Raw genomic sequence first — 24150 nt, 5'->3', positions numbered from 1 at the left:
TCTGCATCAGAACTCCTTGAATTTTCTAATATTTGGTGTCTCCAATTCCTTCCCTCACATTTTCATTTAAAACCATTCCACACCAACATCATTTCATTAAAACTGTTATTATGGTCACCAGTGACCTCCACTGGCTAAAATCAATGGATCCTTTAATTTTTGTTAAAAGAATTTTATTGAGATATAATTTATATACCATTCAATTCACCCACTGGAAGTGTACAAATTGTGGGCACCTGGGTGCCTGACTAGGTTGCGTGTCTGACTCTTGATTTCGACTTAGGTCATGATCTCAGGATTGTGGTTTGGGCCTGGCCTCGAGCTCTGTACTCAGCAGGGAGTCTGTTTCTATCCCTTTCCACTTCTCCCATCATGTGTGTGCTAAAATATATAACTAAATCTTTTTTTAAAAAGCTTTAGTATATTCACAGAGTTAGGTTAACTATTACCACAATCAATTTTAGAATAGTTTTCATCCCTTCAGGAGGGAGTGCCATACTCATTAGTATCACCCTCCTGAACTTTCCCATGCCCCCAGCCTGAAAGAACCACTAATCTACTTTGTCTCTATATATTTCCTTATTATAGTCATTTCATGTAAGTGAAATCATATATAATTTGTCTGTTGTTATTGGTTTCTCTCACCATAATGTCTTAAGGGTTCATCTATGTTGTAGCAATGTAACAATATCTCACTCCTTTTCATGGCTGAATAATATTCCAGATATGGATATATCATATTTGTTTAACCATTCATCAGTTGATGAATATTTGGGTTGCTTCTACTTCTTGCCTCTTATAAATAATGCTGCTATAAACAATTCATGTACAGAGTTTTGTGTGGACATGTGCACAACACTGAGAAATAAAAAAAAATTTCTCTTGGCCATATACCTAGGAGTGGGATTGCTGGATCAAATAATAACTCAATGATTAACCTCTGGGGGGAAATGCCAGACTGTTTTCCAAAGCAACTGTCATTTTACATTCTTGCTGGTAGTATATGAATGTTCTGATTTCTCTGCATCCTTGTTAACACTTACTATCTGAATTTTTGATTCTAGCCATCACAGAAGGTGTGAAGTGGTATCTTATTGTGTTGTTGTTTTATTTGCTTGTTTTGGCCTGGTATATATATATATATATTTTTGTCTTTTACTTTATATGTTTTCTTGTCTATATATTTGGATTTATTTATTTATTTATTTATTTATTTAAAATATTTTATTTATTTATTTGACAGAGAGATCACAAGCAGGCAGAGAGGCAGGCAGAGAAAGAGGAAGGGAAGCAGGCTCCATGCTCAGCAGAGAGCCCGATGCGAGACTCGATCCCAGGACCCTGAGATCATGACCCGAGCCGAAGGCAGTGGCTTAACCCACTGAGCCACCCAGGCGCCCCTGGATTTATTTTTTGTAAATAGAACATAGTGAAATTTTTAAAAGACTTTATTATTTATTTATTTATTTATTTGAGAGAGAGAGAGAGAGAGAGAATGAGAGAGCATGAGAGAGGTCAGCTGGAGAAGCATACTCCCTGCTGGGTAGGGAGCCTGATGTGGGACTCGATCCTGGGACTCCAGGATCATGACCTGAGCTGAAGGCAGTAGCTTCACCAACTGAGCCACCCAGGTGCCCCCATAGTTAAATTTTTAACCCATTTTTTCCTTTTAATTGCAAAAATACATATAGTGTACAATTTAGTAGTGTTATTATATTAACAGAACTTTTTATCTTGCAAAACTGAAACTGTATACCCATTTTAAAAACTCATGGTTTTCCCCTCTCCAGCCCCTGGTAATCACCATCACAAATCACAAAGTAGTTTGTTTTGGATACATCACATGAATAGAGTAATATACTATTTGTCTTTTTGTGCCAGGCTTATTTCACTTAGCATAATGTCCTTAAGGTTTATCCATGTTGTAGCATGTGTCAGGATTTCCTTTCTTTTTAATACTGAATAATATTTCACTGTACGTATATCCCACATTTTGTTTATCCATTCATCGATTGCTAGACATTTGGATTGCTTCTACCTCTTGGCTATTATGAATAATACCATATCATAATGCTATGAGCAAGGGTATGCAAGCATCTCTTTGAAACCCTGCTTCTCATACTTTTGGATATACACCCAGAAGAGGGATTGCTCAATCATACAGTCTATTTTTTAATTTTTTGAGAAATGCCATAAAACTTTCATAGCAGTTGTACTATTTTACAATATCACCAAGGCACAAGGGTTCTAATTTATCTACATCCTTGCCAATACTTTCTATTTTCTATTTTTTTGAGAAGCTACATTAGTGAGGGAGATATTATCTCACTATGGCTTTGACTTGCATTTTTCTAATGATTAGGTCTATTACCTTTTCATTTGCTTTTCAGCTATTTGCATATCATCTTTGGAGAATTATCTGTTCAAGACCTTGGCCCAGATTCTAATCAGGCTATTTGTTGTTACTGAATAGTAGTTCTTTGTATATTTTGCATATTAATTCTTTATGACATAAAAGATAGACAACTATTTTCTCCCATTTCTTAGGTTGCCTTTTCACTCTACTGACTGTGTCTTTGGATGCAAATAAGTGTTTAAGTTTGAAGTAGTCCCATTTGTCTATTTTTGCTTTCTTTGCTTGTGCTTTTGGTATTATATCCAAAATAATTGTCAAATCCAACGTCATGAAGATTTTCCCCTTAGTTTTCTTTTAAAACTTTTATAGTTTTGGGTTTCATGGTTAGGTCTTAAATCCATTTTGAGTTAATTTTTATATACAGTATAAGGGAAGAGCCCATCTTCATTCTTTCGCATGTGGATAATCCAGTTTTCCCAGTACCATTTTATTGAAGACTGCTCTTTCCCCTTGAATGGTCTAAGCACTCCTGTAGATGACTGTTTGACTATATATGCGAGGGTTTACTTCTGGGTCCTTTATTATAGTCTATTGGTCTAAATGTTTGGCTTTATGCCAGTACCAAACCACACTGCTTTGATTACTGTAGCTTTGTTAAATGTTTTGCAATTAGGAAGTATGAGACCTCCAACCTTGTTCTTTCGCAAAACCATTTTGGCTATTTGGAGTCCCTTGAGATTGTGTCCCTGTAGGACTTTAAATAAACTAATTAAACCTGTTGTGTCCCTTTCCTCATGTTCAAAATGGGGATACTATAAGCTTCATGAGATTTGTAAGGATTAAATGAAATAACAAAAATAATAAGTTAATAGGTGAGAGATAATCAGTTCTCAGTAATTATTAATGATTATTAATCCCCATGCTGTCAATATAATATAGTAATGCTCCAGTTGCAGGATGGATGAAAATCAGGTGGGATAACAAGATGGAACAAGGTAAGCGCTTAAGGAGGTAAGAAGGAATTGGATGAGTACAACAGTACCACCTAGAACGAACTGCCAAGTAAGTAAGAAGAAACACTGTTATCGAGTCTTCTAATAAGCTTTCAGGAGTGAGCTAAGTAGTGTAGGAGGCACAGGAAATATGACTACTGCTCATTCACAGACATATCTAAGGAGGAATTGATTTCCAAATGTGTTTTTCTCAAAAGAAAGAATAAGATAGGGAAAAGAAAGCTGATTGTCCAGATTCTAAATATTTACTTGTGTAGTTACAGTCCCAAAGGAGAAATAGCTTTATCAATTTGCCTATTAATAAAAATGTTTATTAGAATAAATTTCAAGCATTTAAGCAGAAATAATAATGATGATGGAAGCCAAAATTCATTAAGCCCTTACAATATTAGCCAGTGTTTGCTAAGTGGTAAATTTTTACTATCTCATTTAATAATCTTAAGAAGTAGTTTCTATTATTATTATTCCTATTGAAGCCTAAGTAATGAGGGCCCCAAGAAGCAACTTGTACAATGTCACATAGCTAGTAAGTGGAAGAGTCAGGACTCAAACGTAGATTGTCTAACCGAAGGCCCCTATCTAAACTACACTGTCTCACAGGAAGGTTTATAAAAAGAAAAAGAAAAAAAAAAAAAAGCCAAATAATCCACAATTCAAACACCTAGAGACAATTACTGTTAGGCTATTGATGTATATCTTTACAGACCACTTTCTACATATACACATCATATATTACATAGATTGTTTTGTAATCTGTTTTGTTTTTATCTCCTCCCTCTGCAAGCAAGGTATTCCACTATGTAAATACAACATAATCTACAAATCTATGTTAATAATTCTTAGGTTATCTCCAGATTTTCAGTAATACACACAGATTATAACAACCTTATCGTGCACATCTTTGTTAACTTGTATCATTATTTCTTTGTCATCAATTCCTAGAAATGGGACAATGGTAACAATGATAACGTACACTCCAACTTTGATACCCTTTACTAGAATTAATAATGTACATTCCTATGGGCAACATAAGCGACATCCACAGCATCTTTGACAGCAGGTATTATAATTTTAAATATCTGATAGCTGGAAAATGGTATCTTTTTGGTTTTTCTTTGTAATTTCTTTGATCACTAAGGAGGCTTACTAGCTATTTTTTGTTTCTTCTTTTGAGAACATCCCATTGTTATCTTTTATCCTTTTTGTATTAGGATACCCAAATTATTACCAATTTAAAAATGCTCTTGGGGCACGTGGGTGGCTCAGTTGGTTTAGGATTTACCTCTATCTCAGCTCAGGGCTTGATCTCATGGCCATGAGTTCTGGGATCTGGGCTGGGCTTACTTAAAAATAAAATAAAAATGCTCTCCATTTACTAAGGATAGTAACATGTCTATACATAAATTTACTAAGGATTTTAACATATATATACATATGTTTATTTCTTAAATTCTGAAACAATTTCAAACATAGAGAAAAGTTGCTAATATAGGAATTTTTTTTCCTCCAGTTCCGCTAGAGGATAAGTTGCAGACATGATGGCACATCATTTCTTAACAATTTAGGCTATCATTCCTACAAACATTCCCCCACATAACAACAGTGTAACAGTCTGACTTGGGATAGTAATATAATTTGGAAATTAGTACTACCATCTTATCCTTAGACCCCATTCAAGTTTTGCCACTTGTCCCAATATCAGTCTTTAGAATAAAGCACTCAGTTCAGAATCACATGCTGTACTCAGTTTTCATATCTGTCTTCAGTCTTATTCAACCTAGAAGTTCCTTAGACTTTCTTGACTTTTTGAGGATTACAGGCCAGGTATTTGATAGAATGTTCCTAATTTGGGTTTGTATGATGTTTCCTTAGGATTAGATTTAAATTAGGCATATTTGGTAGAAATACCACAGAAATGTTGCTGAATTCTTGTTCATGATTTCAGTTTGCCCATTACTATTGACATTAACTTGATTAAAGTTATGTCTGCCAGGCTTCTGCCCCATAATATTCCTTCCCCGTGTAGTCAGCAAATATTTTGTGGGAAGGTACTCTGTGCTTATGTAAATATCTTGTTTCTCGATAACTTAGTCATTTATTTATTTGTACCAGTATGTACTCATGGCTTTCTGATTTATTCAATGGGATACAATCCACTTACCATCATTTTTTATTCTGATGCTCAAATTTTCTCCTATTTGGTCAGTGGGAAATTCTCTGAGTTGGTTTCTGCATCCTTTTGAGATTCCCTGTGCTTTGGGCTTGTGCTCAGTGCAGAGTCTGCTTGTTCCTCTTCCCTGCACTCCCCCTCTCCCCACTGGTACATGTATGCTCTCTCTCCAATAAAATCTTTTTAAAAATTTTTAAAAATGATGTTTATTCATCATAAAAATTCAAATACATAAAACATACAAAGAGCAGGAAAACTCCCAAAATCCACTACCCAGAGGTGAACATTGTTAATAGTATGATGAACATCCTCTCATACATCTCTCTGCACCAGCCCTTCCTTCTTTTACCAAAGAAACCAATGTAGAATATTAAGAAGTAAGCTGTTAAAAATGGTTTTCATTCTAAAGAATATTATGAGAACTATGTACAGATTTGTTTAATTTTGGCATTTCTTTCACATCCTTTTAAATACTACACATAACTATGAGGAAGAAATTTAGTTTGAGTCTTGTGAACTTCTTTGACCACCTATCATTAAGGTTTTGGAACCTAAATTAATATCTCTGAATTAGTGTTAGAAAAGAATTTAGAAACAGCTATATAAAATTTTATGTAAACAGGATTCTGTACGCTATTATTATAATTATTATATGTATCCCATTATTATAATCTGCTTTTTCACTTCCTTTTATCTTTGATGCTAAGCCCAGTATCCATCTCAAGTCTCTCACGCAGAAAAAACTGCTGTGGAGTCTACCTGCTAGAGCTGATGCTGCAGTCTTTGCAACTAACATCAGCCACAGACCTTAATAAAAGACACTGTGCCCACCACCCTCCAAAGGATATTTCCCTTGGAAGGTAGTGGGCACTTGAACCTATATAAAGCTGAAGCTTAGACTCCTTTCCTCAGTATTTGAAAGATGTGATTGGTATCCTTTTTCCCAATGTTACTTTCAAACCACTCCTCCTCCTCCATTTTCTGGCAAAAACAAACAAATAAACAAAATTCATGTTTTCTTACGTCTGACCAATCCCAATCATTCCCCTTTTAAGGTGCTGTCTTTATCAAACTTCTGGACACTTTCCCTATCAGTTGAAGACACTGTACCTGGTCTACAGTCCTAATTCAAACGTCTTATTCTCAACCAACACTTCTGATCTTGGTAATTGCTTTGTTCATTTAGCACCACTATTGAGGCTAGGAAGTCCACCACCAGTCCACTATCCCTTCTCTCTCTCCTCATATATCAATAGCAGTTGTCTTCATTTTCTTAGCCCTAGTTTGTGATCCATCATTTACTATGTTTAATATCTTAAACTCTTGTTGCCTGTACCTCTCAAAACTTGAATCCTGCCTACACCAGGAATCTTAGCAGAGAGGCAAGAAAGTAACAATCTAACAGACTGTACCACCTTAAATATTTGATACTTCTCTAGTAGGTATATTTTTCTACTCCATAAAACAACCATTTCAACCCTTCTCATTTAACCCAAACTCCTAAGAGGTAAGTCACTGTTTCTCAGCAGATGACGCTGCCTATTATTCACTGAGTAAAGAAACAATCTCAGTCCATATCTTCAACACTACTCAAGACCCTGCCTTCAATTTTACAAACCTATTTGTTTGCATCTACATTGTTGTCTTCTACTTTTCCCTCCTTCCCTCCAGTGGAGGAAATGTTAGACATCTTAGTGGTCAAGAGTAGCTTAGGAATTCTGCCAAATTGTTTAGCAATTTGCCTAATGTTATACAGCTAGAAATCACTATTTCCTCTTCTAATCGCCATCCATTCCCTCGCTATTGAATTTTTCTTATTCACATTAAAACAGAACAAAACAGCAAAAACTTCTTGCTTCCCAAACCTCTTCCACTTACTGTTTTTTCTCTGCCTCCTTATGAACAAATTTCTTAACAGAATTATATGACCTCTGCCTATCTCTCTGTACTCACCTTTCTTCTAGCTCATCCCATTATTCTTTTCACCAACATGGCCTTTCAGGTCCTTGAGTATACTAAGTCTTTCATTTCTTAGCACACTGGCTGCTCCCTGCAGAATATTTCTTGGCTACTGCCCTTTGTAGAATGTTTTTCTTATTTTCAAATCTCAGATTTATTCAATGCTTCTTCAGAGAGGCAATCCTGAATAACTCAGAGCAGATCCCCCTACTTCGATATAACTTGTGGAATGTTCTTTTTGCTTGTATTAGTTATCATAACTCTTAATGACATATATATTTATTTATTTGGCTTTAAAAATTGTGTGCTTTCTCACTAGACTAAAAACACTACACGTGGTCAAAATTATCAGCTGCTTTGTTTACTACAATAAATCTAGAGTTGAGTATTATGCTAGGCTCATTAAAGGTGCTCAGGGTCACAGAAAGTGTACCCATCAGAAAATGTGTTCCAATAAAAACTGCAGGATATGTTTTTTACAGCAGTAAAGGACACCATCCTAATTCTGTTTTCTGAAACCTGGAAAGCATTCTTGATACTCCCTTCACTCTTTCCCCAACTCTGATGACAGCAAAGAAATCAGATTAGGCGAGGGTCCTGGGCCTTATAGGATCTCTGTTAGAATGTAGGTTTATTATTCTGGATGTTGCTATAGAACAGTTTTTTCTTTTTTTTAAAGATTTTTTTTTTTTTTAAGTAAAATCTGCATCCAACGTGGGATGCAAACCCACAACCCCAAGATCAAGAGTCGTGTGCTCTATTGACTGAGTAGGTTAGGTGCCTGACCTAGAGCCAGGTGCCCCTAGAATGTGGGTTGATTTTTCTGAATGAGATTGCAAGTATTGGAGGGTTTGAGCCAGAGGAGTGATAAGAGCTGACTTTTGTTGTAAAACTGTACTAATGAAGTAAACCAAGTCACATATAGTTTCTTACATTTAAGTTAATGAAATTAAAATAAAATAACTCTTCTTTAAATGGTTGGTAGAATTCACCTGTGAAGCTACCTGGTCCTGGACTTTTGTTTGTTGGGAGTTCATTTCTGACCACATCTCTTTGCTGGTTATGGGTCTGTTCAAGTTTTCTATTTCTTCCTGTTTCAGTTATGATAATTTATATGTGCCTAGGAATTTACCCATTTCCTCCAGTTTGTCTGATTTGTTGGCATATACTTTTTGTTATTATTCTCCTATAACTGTTTGTATTTATATGGTACTGCTTGTTATTTCTCCTCTATCATTTGTGATTTTATTTATTTGGGTCCATTCTCTTTTCTTTTTGACAAGTCTGGCTAGGGGGCTTAACAGTTTTTTAATTTTTTCAAAGAACCAACTCCTGGTTTCATTGAACTGTTTTATTGCTTTGTTTGTTTTTTGGTTTCTATATCATTCATTTCTGCTCTGATCTCTTTTTTAAAAGATTTTATTTATTTATTTGACAGAGGGAGAGAGAGAACACAAGCACAAACAGGGGGAGTGGCAGGCAGAGGGAGATGGAGAAATAGGCTACCCGCTGAGCAGAGAACCTGATGTGGGGCTTGGTCCCAGGAGCCTGACATCATGATCTGAGTTGAATGCTGATGCTTAACTGACTGAGCCACTCAGGTGCCTTTATTTCTGCTCTGATCTTTATTATTTCCTTCCTTTTGCTGGTTTTAGGGTTCCTTTGTTGTTGCTGTTGTTGTTTTTCAGCTCCTTTACATGTAAGATTAGGTTGTTTATTTGAAAATTTTCTTGCTTCTTGAGGTAGACCTGTGTTTTTATATACTTCCCTCTTAGGACTGCTTTTGCTGCATCCCAAAGGTTTTAGACTGTTGTGTTTCCATTTTCATTTGTTTTTATGTATTTTTAAAAATTCTTCCTTGATTTCCTGGTTGACCCATTCACTGTTTAGTATTATGCTGTTTAACCTCCATGTATTTGTGGTCTTTCCAATTTTTTGATTTGGTTGACTTCTAGTTTCATAGCACTGTGGTCAGAAAAGATGCATGGTATGACTTCAGACTTTTTATATTTGCTGAGGCCTGATTTGTGACTGAATATGTGATCTATCCTGAAGAATGTCCCATGTGCACTTGAAAAGAATGTGTATTCTGCTGCTTTAGGGGGCAACATTCTAAATTTAGGGTGGAGCACTCTAAATATATATAAATATATCTGTTATATCCATCTGGTCCAGTGTGTCATTCAAAGCCATTGTTTCCCTGTTTGTTTTCTGTTTAGATGATGTGTCCATTGATGTAAGTGGGTGTTAAATTCCCCTACTATTACTGTATTATGATCAACTAGCTCCTTTATGTTTGTTATTGTTTATATATTTGGGTGCTCCCATGTTGGGTACACAAATACAACTGTTATATCTTCTTGTTGGATTGTCCCCTTTATGATTATATAACACCCTTCTTTGTCTCTTTTTAAGTCCTTGTTTAAAAGTCTAGTCTGTCTGATGTAAGTATTGCTACTAAGGCTTTCTTTTGACATCAATCTGCATGATAAATGTATCTTCACCCCTTCACTTTCAATCTGCAGGTCCAAAATAAGTCTCCTGTAGGCAGCATATAGATGGGTCTTGTTTTTTCATCCATCATGACACTCTATATCTTTTGATGGGAGTCATTAGTTTTATTTCTTATTTTGTTGTTGTTTCTAAAGATTTTCTCTGATATCTATTTTTTTCAAACTATTCCAAAAAAAGAAAAGGGAAAAAAACTTACAAATTCATTCTAAGAGGCCAGCATTACTCTGATACCAAAACCAGATAAAGGGGTGCCTGGTAACCAGGGGTAGGGGGTAGGGAGAGGTTGGTGGGGTTGTGGACATTGGTGAGGGTATGTGATATGGTGAGTCCTGTGAAGTGTATAAACCTGGCGATTCACAGACCTGTACCCCTGGGGCTAATAATACATTATATGTTTATAAAAAAAAGGCGGTCGGGGGGTGCCTGGGTGGCTCAGTTGGTTGAGCAACTGCTCAGGTCATGATCTGGAGTCCTGGGATCGAGTCCCACATCGGGCTCCCTGATCAGCAGGGGGTCTGCTTCTTCCTCTGCCCCTCCCCCTGCTCATGCTCTCATTCTCTCTCTCTCTCAAATGAATAAATAAAATCTTAAAAAAGAAAAAGATAAAGACTCCACTAAAAAGAGAACTATAGGTCAATATCCCTGATGAACAAGGCCACAAAAATTCTCAATAAAATACTAGCAAACAGAATTCAGCAATATATTTAAAACACCATTCAGCATGATTATATGGGATTAATTCTTGGATTGCAAGGTTGGTTCAATATTCACAAATTAATCGAAGTGATACACCAGGTTAATAAAAGAAAAGAACCATATAATCATTTCAATAGATGCAGATAAAGCATTTGACAAAATACAGCATCCATCCATGATAAAAACCCTCAGCAAAGTAGGCTTAGAGGGAACATACCTCAAAATAATAAAGGCCATGGATGAAAACCCGCAGCTAGTATCATCCTCAATGGGTAAAAAGCTCTACAATCAGGAACAAGACAGGGATGTCCACTCTCACCATTGTTATTTAACATGGCACTGGAAGTCCTAGCCACAGTAATCAGACCACACACACACACACACACCAAAAAAGTCTGAAAAATGCAAAAAATAAAAAGGCATCCAAGTCAGCAAGGAAGAAGTCAAACTGTCACTATTTGCAGAACATGCTCCTATATTCAAAACCCCAAAATACTGCACAAAAAATCCGTGCTAGAACTGATACATGAATTCAGTAAACTCACAGGATACAAAATCAATGTACAAAAATCTATTGCATTTCTATACACCAATAATGAAGCAGCAGAAAGAAAAATTAAGGAATCAACCCCATTTACATTTGCACTAAAAACAATAAAATAACTAGGAATAAACCTAACCAAAGAGATGAAAGACCTGTATTCTGAAAACTATAAAACATTGATGAAAGAAATTGAAGATGACACAAAGAAATGGAAAGAGATTCCATTCTCATGTGTTGGAAGAACTAATATTGTTAAAAATTTCTCTATTACCCAAAGCCATCTACAAATGCAATGCACTTACTATCAAAATACCAACAGCATTTTTCACAGAGCTAGAATAAATAATCTTAAAATTTGTACGGAACCACAAAATACCCAGAATAGCCAAAGGGACCTTGAAAAAGAAAAGCAAAACTAGAGGTGTCACAATTCCAGACTCAAGTTATATTACAAGGCTATAGTGATCAAAACAGTAGAGTACTGGCATAAAAAGAGATGCACAGGTCAATGGAACTGAATGGAAACCCAAAAATAAACCCATAGTTACATGGTTAATTAATTTTTGACAAAGCAAGAAAGAATACACAATGGGGAAAAGACCATCTCTTCAACAAATCATGTTGGGGAAATTAGATAGCAACATGCAGAACAATGAAACTTGACTACTTTATTACACAAACAAAAAAAATGAAAATGATGAAAGGCCTAAATGTGAGACATGAAACCATAAATGCCTGGAGGAGAACACAGGCAGTAACTTCTTTGATGTTGGCCATAGCAACTTCTCACTAAATATGTCTTCTGAGGTAAGGGACACAAAAGCAAAAATAAACTATTGGGACTTCATCAAAATAAAAAGCTTCTGCATAGTGAAGGAAACAATCAAGAAAACTAAAAGGCAACCTACAGAATGGGAGAAGATATTTGCAAATGACATATCTGATAAAGGGTTAGTATTTAAAATCTATAAAGAACTTCTAAAACTCAACAGCCAAAGCCCAAATAGTCCAATTAAGACATGGGCAGAAGACATGAACATACACCTCTAAAGAAGACATAGAGATGGCCAACAGACACATGAAGATGCTCAACATAACTCATAATCAGAGAAATACAAATCAAAACTATAATGAGATATCACCTTACACCTGGCAGAATGGCTAAAATCAACAACAGAAGAAACAGCAGGTGTTGGTGAGGATGTGGAGAAAGGAGAACCCTCTAACACTGCTGGTGGGAATGCAAACTGGTGCAGCCACTCCGGAACACAGTATGGAGGTTCTTCAATAACCACATTGAGATACCACCACCAGTTAGAATGGCCAAAATTAACAAGATAGTAAACAACAAGTGTTGGAGAGGATGTGGAGAAAGGGGAACCTTCTTACACTGTTGGTGGGAAGGCAAGCTGATGCAGCCACTTTGGAAAACAGAGGAGATTACTTAAGAAATTAAAAATAGAGGGGCACCTGGGTGGCTCAGTGGGTTAAAGCGTCTGCCTTAGGCTTAGGTCGTGATCTCAGGGTCCTGGGATCGAGTTCCGCATCGGGCTCTCTGCTCCTCGGACAGCCTGCTTCCTCCTCTCTCTCTGCCTGCCTCTCTGTCTACTTGTAGTCTCTGTCAAATAAATAAATAAAATCTTAAAAAAAAAAATTAAAAATAGAGCTACCCTATTACCCTGCAATTGCACTACTGGGTATTTACCCCAAAGATACTGATGTAGTGAAAAGAAGGGCCACCTGTACTCCAATGTTCATAGCAGCAATGGCCACAGTTGTCAAACTGTAGAAAGAACCAAGATGCCCTTCCCTGGACGAATGGATAAAGAAGATATGGTTCATATATACAATGGAGTATTATGCCTCCATCAGAAAAAATGAATACCCAACTTTTATATCAATATGGATGCGACTAGAAGAGATTATGTTGAGTGAAATAAGTCAAGCAGAGAGAGTCAAGTATCATATGGTTTCACTTACTTGTGGAGCATAAGGAATAACACCAGAGGACATTGGGAGAAGGAGAGAAGGGAGTTGGGGGAAATCAGAGGGGGAGACAAACCATGAGAGACTGTGGACTCTGAGAAACAAACTGAGGGTTTTGGAGGGTAGGGAAGAGAGGGGTTGGGTGAGCCTGGTGGTGGGTATTACGGAGGGCATGGATTGCCTGGAGCACTGGGTGTGGTGCATAAACAATAAATTTTGGAACACTGAAAAGAGATAAAATAAAATGAAAAAATATTAAAATGTCCAAAAAAAGTGCTAAAAATAGGACTACCCTATGATCCAGCAATTTACTACTAGGTATATACCCAAAGAATATATAAATACTAATCAAAGGGATACATGCACCCTGATTTTATAAAAGCATTATCTACAATAGCCAAATTATGGAAACAGCCCAAGTTTCTATCAGCTGAAAAATGGATAAAGAAGATATGGTGTGTGTGTGTGTGTGTGTGTGTGTGTGTGTGTGTGTGTGTGTGTGTGATATTAACTACGGAGAACAAATGATGGTTACCAGAAGGGAGGTGGGTGGGGGGTTGGGTTAAAATGTCATAGGGATGAAGGAGTATACTTGCTGTGATGAGCACTGGGTGTTGTACGGAAGTGTTCAATACTGTATTGTATCCCTGAAACTAATATTACACTGTATGTTAACTGAAATTTAAATAAAAAAAATAAAAAATAAAAATTTCAGGAGTTGCTGATAGGTTGGATGTAGGGAGTGAAAGAGAGGAGTCAAAGGCCTAAGATTACCTAATTGAAGGAAGAATAAAATTTGGAAGGATTAATTATAATGTTGAATTAATAACAGAGAGTAAACCTAGGGGACAATAACTGGGACTAGGAATGCAGAATTTAGGCAGGAAGTAATGAAACAAATGCATACCAATGAAGATAGGATGCCAGGATGAGCAACTAATTTTTGCATAACCAAAGGCCCCCTTGGAGGACAGAAAAAGAAGAAAGGCAAACACATAAGCAAGTAATTTCTTTTTCATTGGTTAAAATGAGGTTTAGGATTAATAGTTTTCTCTCAAAATTTTTAGATTTTTAAAAAAGATTTTTAAAAAATTTATTTATTTGAAAGAGAGAGAAACAGAGAGAGAGAGAGAGAGAGACCATGAGAAGGGGAGGGTCAGAAAGAGAAGCAGACTCCCTGTTGAGCAGAGAACAATGCAGACTCGATCCTGGGACTCCAGGATCATGACCTGAGCCTAAGGCAGTAGCTCAATCAACTGAGCCACCCAGGAATCCTAGATATATTTTTACTTTAATCATATCACTAGCATGCCAATTAGCAAACTCCTTTCCAATATATACACCTTGCTTTGCACTCAGTTCCAAGATTTGTTATTCATTCATTTGTTATTCATTTTGAATCCTCTTAATAATTCATAATAATAAGGATTTAGCATACCCCTGTTCTGAACCTTTAGTCTTACCTAGAAGTTCTCTTGCAAAATTCCTTTGTCATGAGTTTCTAATTGTACCTTCTAAATATACAATGGCTCTCTGTTTCTCAGTGTGAAAGATCTGTATTTTCGAAATTAAAAAAAATATATACATATATTTAATACATCTCTACTAATTCCTTTTAATAGCCTGGTACCATATAATCCTGTGTTTTAACCTTTTACTTTGAAATAATTTTAGACTTACAAAAGGGTTCAAAAATAGTACAGAGCACTCCATATACCCTTCACCCAGCTTCCCCTAATGTTAACATCTTGCACATAATCATTGCACAATTATCAAAATCAGAATATAGTACTGTTTCGAGTTTAAGATAATGTGTCCTAGTTGGTGGTGCCATTGCTATACTTGTCTTTCTCATCTCATTAGATCTCTACTTCTCTACTCCAGAAAAGGTAAAACTAAATTCTTAAAGGGATCCACTCATAACAGGTAGCCCAGGCAATAGATTCATTCTTTAGCCCTGTGCTTTTTTAGATGGATTCTTCTTTCTTAATAGCACTGGGCTCTGTGATGCCAAATGTCAATGTTTTAGCCTGGTGAGATAAAATATACTCTTACATGGCTATGTTTCAGTTATTAGTTTTTGCTCACTATATCTTTGAGCTACAAACAAGGCTACAGTTAATATGAGTTATTACTATACTTTGTGCATTGAATCATTAGTTGATCAACTGTCAACACCTGTGTCCTAGATTCATGAATAAAGAGATGAAGATAGCATAAACCCCTTTCCTCAAGGATTTCCACTGCTTGAGAGGGAAGATAAAAATGGAAACAGGACAAATAATTATAGCACAATATGCTAAATGATCTGACAGTATGAACAAAAGTAAGTAGGAATGTATGGAGGATCGTAACTATAATTTGTCTAGGAAAATATTACAGAAGGCTCATACAGATGTTCCATTTAAGTGGTAAACAGACTTGGCAAAATAAGGAAAAGTAATGATTTCTAAAATCTTAAGTAAAATTCTTATCTTCTTTCTTTTGATTTTCTCCTAGAAAGTCTTCTAAAAAGGTAACTAGTTCTTTCAGAATTCGGTTCATTCAATGTAATTAATACAAAACTTTTAGTTAATATAAGAAACTACTAACCATTTTTAGGATCTCTATGTAAAAATAAAATCTCAAATTTCAAAGAAACATCTCAAAACAAAATCATTCTATTCACTCCCATCTGTATATAAACTCAACATTGAAGATCTGTTGTATTAAAAAAAGTAACCTTTTATAATATAGTGGGTTTATCAACTGGATTGGGCTCCTATAACAAAATGGCCACAGACTGAGTGGCTTAAACAACAAGGATTAATTTTATTCAATTTCAGGAGACTAGAAATCTAAGATCAAGGTGCTAGGAGGTTCAGTATCTGGTGAGAACTCTCCTGTTGGGTTACAGATGGCCACTTTGTTGCTGTGTGGCTCACATGGCCTTTCATGTACCTGTGCTCAAGGAAAGAGAAGGAGCTGGATATTTCTCCCTCTTTTTAAGAACACCACCAATCCTATCAGACCACGGTCCTAATGTCATGACCTCATCCAACTCTAATTCTCTCCCAAAGGCCTCATTTCCAAACACCATCACATTGGGCTTCAACATATAAATTTGGGCAGGGGGAAGCATTGGGCAGACCATAAATAATTCAGTTTAAACAGCAGGTTAAGCAGTGTGTTAGTAGATTTGTTAATAAATAAGAAAGATGAGATACTATCAGTACCCTGAACATCAGCATTATTTTCCTAAGGACAACAGAACTGTCCTTGCATACCTGTTAGCAAAGCTTAATTCAAAACAACACCAAAGTAAAAAAATCTTGGATTGCAGAATTATTCTCAAAATCATTTTTCCTATCATTGTTCTGTAATTCAGATTATCTGATTTATGACAATGAAATATTGAAACAAAACTATCTTGTAATATTAGAGTGATACTTCTCAGGTTTTTATAGCCAGACTTTAATTTGAAAGTTTAAATTGTATATATGAACATTCCTATAAGCATACCTGCTAACAATTTTAAATTAGTTAATGCAAATTTTAAATGACCTCCAGTTTTTCTCACCATAAAAGAAACTATGTTTCAACAGGGCCTTTGGAATATATGAAATTATATACTATATGATAGTGAGACACAGCTATATCCTCTAGTCTTAATTACAGGAAAAGTATAGACAACTGTAAAGTTTAGCTTTATTGTTTTATAAATGAACCAGTAAAGTTCATTTTAGTGAAATGAGCACATGCTTTTCATAAATTAAATCTCACATGGTAAGTACTCATTTTCAAAATTAATTTAATTACATGTTTAAAGTTTAATTACATTTAATTAAGCATTTACGTTTTATATGAAATAAATGAATTATCAGTTAACTGCTATGAAATGAAATATTGCCTTGATAATTAAAATCTATAAATTTTCCTATTCTGTGCAAAACTGCTAGTTCTCAAAGCACACTCTGAAAAAAGAAACATATTTTAAAAACTATAGAACTATATTCTCATGGCTGATCTAGGTGTAGTTTTTCCTGGCCCCTGGCTTCATGTGCTACACATTTACTACAGCAGCAAATGGAGGCAGCCTGGCCCAGAATATAAGTAGATGTTTTGAAGACTTGGGTTTAGGTCAGAGACTGTCACTAACAGCCTGAGAAAGTGGGAAAGGTATTTAGTATCAGTCTCTGACATCAAGCTCCTAAAAAACGGAGATAATATTACTTCCTTTGGAGGGTTGTAGAAGGATTAGATAAGATATCCCATGGTCAAATGCCTGGAACAGTGCCTGACATGGAACAAGCTATTCAACAAATGTTCATTCCCTCTTTCTTTTAGTTAATGACTGAATGAACAAAAACCTTGTTCTTTGGGGCATAAGATTTTTTTCTTAAAACATTTTATTAATTACAAAAGTAACATCACATTTTTTTGTTTACTTATATTACACTTAATGAACATTTTACATTCTTTTACTTCCTTAAGTACTCCAGGAATGGAGACCATGTAGCATTATAGTTAACACAGAATTTTGAGTTAGAAAGAACTGACTTTGAATTTGGGTTCCACCATTTACTGCTTGAGAAATCAAGAAGTTGTTTTCAAAGCCATAAAGTATATGTATGTTTGGTTTAGGGAATGGCAAAAATTAATAGTATTGATATATTGATTAAGTATAATCAATATAATCATTCAAACTTAACAAAATATTAGTGATGTAAGTAGGACAAAAGGTATCCCTCTACCCTAATTTTTCAAAGGATATTCATTTTCACTGAATTTAAGGGAATTTCCTAAGGTTAACGGTAGGATTGACAGTCAGAACTCAGATTTCTTTTTTTATTTCTTTATTAGTGCTCTTTCCTTCATAAGATAGGAAGGTAAAGGCAAAGGACAGCAATGTCTCTTGAAGCAGTAAAGCAAAAAGAGAGGGATCTGATTTGGGTTAATCCTGGTTCTGTCACTTAATAGTTGAGCCTCAAATAAATAACTTCTGTGAATTTCAGTATCTTCTGGATAATGGGAATATACACTTTGTTAAGGTTCATACAAGGACTGTGCTAGGTAACCAATGTAATAGGTAGTGGAGTGACCGACACACACAGCAGTCATTCATTAATGGTTGGTGGTAACACTAAGACAACATCAAAGCACCACTTTCGGTAAGTCTCAAGCCACAGAATGGAGAAACCATAATGAAGTGAATATTTTTTATTTTCTGAAAGAGATTTAGTAACAATAAATAGGATAGTCTTCACTAAATTCTCAAGTAATATTCCTGGAAAGAGACTCTATGGATTTGTAAGTCATTTCAGTTCCCAATTTCTTGTCTCTTAAATCTCCATGGAATAACTCATCTCACTTTGAAAATAATGGTTTTACAAGATGAAAGAAAAGAGAGGCTACAACCTACTCCATGGATTACTTTCCTTGACTCAACGGCAGCCAGAATTGAAATTATATATTCTTAACACTATAAATTGTTCAATGTCAAGTACTGTAATTTTCAGAGTTTTGCCTTAATAAAATTAGTTGCACTATAAACATGTTGTGTTCGTTTACTATTTAAAACACTTCATTGTTAAACTCAAAAGACCCCTGAATTCTTTGAAGGTAACCTAAAAAAATACAGATTGCTATATTTACAGAATAATTTTACTAGAAGTAGAAAGCTTTAAGAAATAAAATATTGGAAAACTAACACTTTCTGTTTACTTTTTGATAGAACACTTACTGAAAAACAGCAGTACATCATACCATTTTCACTGCTATATTATCAATCAGTAGTATTTAGATATCTATCTGCATTTAGGGCTAAAAGACCTTGATATAAAAACTATTCCACATTTTTTTGAATATAAGAACAGCAGGTATTATTACTTTTCAAACTGTAAATTAAGAATAACAGCAATTCCAATAGATACAGGACCAGAAAAAGAAAACCACATATAAAGAAATAGTATGAAACATATGCATGATTACAGTTACATGTTACATAGAAAACATTTATTATTAGGGTATGTACCTTTGGTTATGCATTATTTTAAAGAGTGTGGTAAAAATGAATTCTGTTAACCTGTGAAATTAGAATGGAGTCATTAACTTACCATGGTTCTATAGTAAGAGTTGAAGATAATTTTTCTGGAAAGAAAAATCCATGCCATTTTGATTCCTCAATTAGTTCTTGTGGCATCCTTTTTGATGCATCATAATAGTGACCAAATCTTGAAGAAGAGACTGGTCCAGACTGTTAAGAAAATCCATATTGATTGTTAAAAAAGATTAATTTTTTTAAAACTACAATGTTTTTGAACTGCATTCAGCAAAATATGATATATCTGAGCATTTTAATGCTGATAGGAAGAGCTGATATACACAGACTTATTAAATTTCAAAGAAGCATACAACTTTTATTATTTTAAACGATGACTTAGAAATCAACCTTTTCCTCTCATGTTTCTCTTATCAAATTTGATAAGAATTCAAATACCTCTTTGTTTTTCTTACTGTAAATCTTCCCAAGTTAAAAAAAATTAATATACATATATTAATTGTTTTTTAAAGGTTACAGGTTTCAATGACAAATTAAATATGGAATTGCTAAGAACTAATAAAAACTTAAGCCAATGAAATCATTGGTGAGGGGCCCAAAAGAAACTAGCTATTTAAATATATTAAACTGAGCATCATTTAAAAATTAAATTCTCACGAGACAGTGTGTATATATATTCAAAATTTCTTACAAATTTAAAATTAAACTTATAGTATAAAATATGTTGGGGTACTCCCATTGGGACCAAGGCATGTGCTAAAGAGGGAGAATGCATACAAATAATATTAGATAAACCAGAAACCTGACATAATCATTAGTTCATAGATACTTCCTCTTTTGTGCCATTACCTATTTCTCCAACAAATCATCTTTCTCATAAGAAACTCTAGTAGCTATTGATGTTGAATTTATTTACACAGGATAGTAAAGGCCTAGTAACAGAACATTCTCATTATATTGCTTTGAATGGACTCTGCACTGATTCAATACATTAGAAATATATATACCTCTGTCCAAAGTTCAACTACTAACAGATTGACAATAATTTCTAATAGTTTCTAATCTAAATTTACGTAATTTTCACTGTCCTGAATACTACAGACAAATTTCAGAACATTCAACAAAACAGATAATCTGCAGATAATTTGCAGAAACTGAAGAACTCTATGGAGTGAGTTCTTAATTTATTTAAGTAACTGCCAACTTTGTAATTTAGATAAAGACATTTCCTTGACACTAGATCTTTGAATTTTAAGATTTAAAGGATTAATATTCTTAAATTGGATGCCTACCAACATCAAATTATACAGTAACAAAGAGTAAAAAATATTAAGTCTAATAGAAACATAACTCTCAGATTTAGTCTGTGGGTTTGGCATTTATTTTCTAGGTAAAATGACTGCTCACCCCTCCATAAAATACTGTTTGCTGTCATTAATGAAAGAGACCAATGAGCTCAACCTAATATTTTCAATACAATATATATACAAGTATGGCTCCTAAAACATGATTTATCTATTTATCATGGCAGTATTAACAAATTATGAAACATTAAAGTACGTTTCTAAAAAATAGGGTAAAGTTTTTAAATGTAAAGTTATTAGTATAAAGCAATTTAAACAAGGTCTGTTCTTTGGCCTATAATCTATTCTTTATCCGGATTATAGTTCAGAATGTTTTTACTGCAATCTCTGCTAGAGCTCATCTTTTTATTGTGTAAGTCCAAGCCCCCTTAATGTTTTAGAAAGGCCTTGACTAACTGAACTTTGATCTGATGTCTTCATTGAGAAAAACACCAGGTTGCCCATTTCAGATGCAAATCCTCCTAAGGCCCAATAGAATTTAGTAAAGACAAGCAAAAAAGAAGAAACAAGAAGTTTCCAGGATCCTCTTTGAGAATCCTGGGGCACACTGGTGTCCTTAATCCACGCTGCTCCATGGATTAAGGTAGGTGATAACCTTTCCTGATTCAAAAGAATAAGCAGAGTGCCTACAAACTGGGTGGAGACTAGGATTTGGTAATAATAAAACACCATGCAATAAAAGCTTGGTCTATGTCAGAAGCCTCTGAAAAGGCCTCAATGTACCACATTCCCAGGCCTAGTAGGGAAGCTTGCAAAAGCCTACCTGAATCAAATAAGCATGAATAATCTATTTTAGCAGACTGGCCATGGGGAGAGAGAAAGAAAGAGACTTTTCACTTCTTTTAAGTTTGAGTTAATAAATTTATTAGTGCACTGAAGGTTCTTGAAGTCTTGGGCACTCAGAGAAATATGCTAAATTGCCAAGAAGCAAAGTATGCTTTTTAAGTTGCCGTCTCTATTACTGTTTCTAATTATAATATTAATGTGATAGAAATCTCAGATTTGGGATGAATCAAGGCAGAAAATTGATTTCATGCTGTGACAGTTTACATATAAAACACAAATAATTCATTAAAATATAAGAATAAAATTTGGAAGATTTTTTTGTTACAATTAAGTTATTATTATTTTTTTAGAAATTAGGATTAAATATGGCAACTAAAATATTCACAAGGTAGACATTACAAATTTTATTAATGATGAAAAGCTTTAATTCTTCAATAAAAATGAAACTGGAAAAATAAATATACCCTTATAGGAAAAAAATTTTGTACCCAAACACAAAGCATTAAAATATAATCAGATTTTTAAAAATAATGTGAAATCTTTTGAGGCTTAGATTTATAAAACAAAGACTTCAAATATTCCCTCTGAAAAACAATAACTAATGCTTTAAGTCTGATAATACTCTAAGAAAAAATATCAACTCCACAAAAAAGATGCATTAAATAAATCAACATGTCATCAATTACTCAGTTTAATAAGAACATGTTGCTTTAGTTTTATATTATGAAGACTTCTGTTTCACAGTTACAGACTAACTTTTACTTTTGTCAACTGTGGAACAGAGAATAATGGAATGGTTCAGTAAAAATGTATTATGCTATGGAAAAATTAACTCTGATGGGGGACCAGAAGGAACACAGAAAAATGAAATAGTACCATCCCTCACCTCTAGTATGTTAGAAAGAAAAAAACATTCAGACAAAAGCTGCACACCAAATAAACAATCTAAATAAGACACTTTCTTATTACTGTTATCATTTCTTGTTTCTCAGTATGGCATAACAGAAAGCAAGAACCCAAATGGTTAACTAACCACTTTGAGCCTCCGTTCAACCACCAATAACAACTATTTTGTTAGGCTGTTGTGAGAACTTAATGCAACACTGGCAATGAATATTTTGTAATTGTAAAGCACTACCTAAATGATATTAATTATTGTATCATGATTCACTAGAGAATCAGAAGATCTATTACTATCCTTTGTAAATACATTACCTCATTTGAAAAATGGTATTTGTTGTCAACCTGCAATATGCACACATCTATCAGAAGGATTATTATGGCTGAACCACTAAGAAAGCCAAAGTGTAATGAGGATTTAATATAATAAAGATTTAATACATACCCTAAGTGCTGGAACCATTGAAGGCTTTGGTAATAGAACTATATAATATTGAAGAAATTAGGTCTCAGCATATGTTGTAAGCTACCAATTCGTGGGGTGAAAGGGAATAGGATTTGATGATTGGATGGGGGGAAAAAAGCAGACCTACCTAAGAGAGAGAATCAAAATCACAGGCCAAGGGAAGGGGGCCTTCTTAAAACTACACACCCCTCCAACTGGAAGCAGCACTGCTCTATCCTTTACTGAGCTACAATTACTGACTTAGGTGTGCATATTCTTACCCTTCTTTGTATCCCCCAAGTGGGGAACTCGCGGCAACTTACAGTAAAACTTAGAGTAAAAGCTATCTCTGATAAATGACATAGCTAGCTTCAGACTACTTGTTTAATCTTTAGTCATAAGAGTTTTAACAATATTTTGTCCCAGGTAGGACACAGAAAACCCAGGGTTGTTTTGTTGTTTTTAAACTAATAATGGCAAAGTAAAATCTGGATTTATAAAGTAGATGATTGCTGAAGGCTATCAGTCTTGGCAAATCCTCATATGTAAAATTTTTGTGACAGGAAAATATACATGCTGGTGACATTTCGAGGAAAGCAAAGAAGTCATAAGATTCTATTTTTGTCAACTGGAAAGAGCTCACTTATAAATACTAATAAATTTTACAAATCTAACCATGGACAGTACATTCAAAATAAGCATTATTTTATTTGTATTAATTAATGTAACTTTACTCAGTTTTGCTACTATATAATTCATTCACTCATTCACACTGAAAAAAAATTTTTAAAAAATTATTCATTCATTCACACATTCAATAACTAATTATTGAGCACCCTATTTGCCAGTAAAGCAAGAGATTTGACGTCACTTTCTTTCACTGAGCTGGCAGCCTAGTAGGAGAAGATAGATGATATTATCTGGTAGGTGACCATAAGTGCCCTGAAGAAAAATAAGACAGTGAGATGACAGAGAGAGAGTGGTTTTACTTTTTTATAGAGAGTGAGAACAGAATACATTCCTAATTAAATGATATTTTAGTGGAGAACTCAAGAAAATGGGAGAGTAAGTCATCTCGGAAAGATCACTGTGAGAATAACACAATTTTAAAAACACACTGTATACTTTGAAAACTGATCACGGGGTTTATGTGTTAATATGTGACCACTGAGGAGTTTACTTCCATAGATGAAATCAAAACAACTGCAGGCACACTACACTCTAAAATGAAGAGTGGAATAAGGACTACTGACTTATATATAAAGGGGGCAGGAATAGCACTCGTAATTATAATATATAAAGAAACAATATAACAAACAAAGAACTTTTGCCCCAACTTTAAGCAGATTTTTTAACAAGCAGTAAAAAATAAAAGGC

The 24150-nt window shown here is 34.6% G+C and overlaps 1 protein-coding gene across 2 annotated transcripts in view; it reads right to left on the bottom strand.

Moving 5' to 3' along the window:
- ELP4 (elongator acetyltransferase complex subunit 4) overlaps positions 1–24150 on the bottom strand; it is a 243826-nt gene that overhangs the window by 158983 nt on the left and 60693 nt on the right. For both annotated transcript variants that reach the window (XR_014316313.1, XM_082748867.1), the window contains exon 5: positions 19334–19473. Coding sequence is in view for 1 of the 2 variants with exons in the window: in XM_082748867.1 (XP_082604993.1) it covers positions 19334–19473 (140 nt within the window). In the remaining variant the exon portion in view is untranslated. The remainder of the gene's footprint in view (positions 1–19333; positions 19474–24150) is intronic.

The sequence above is a fragment of the Mustela nivalis genome (assembly GCF_964662115.1).
Source record: "Mustela nivalis genome assembly, chromosome: 9".
NCBI lineage: Eukaryota > Metazoa > Chordata > Mammalia > Carnivora > Mustelidae > Mustela > Mustela nivalis.
Note: the sequence above shows the minus strand (reverse complement) of the source record. Positions and strands in the feature narration are given on the sequence as shown.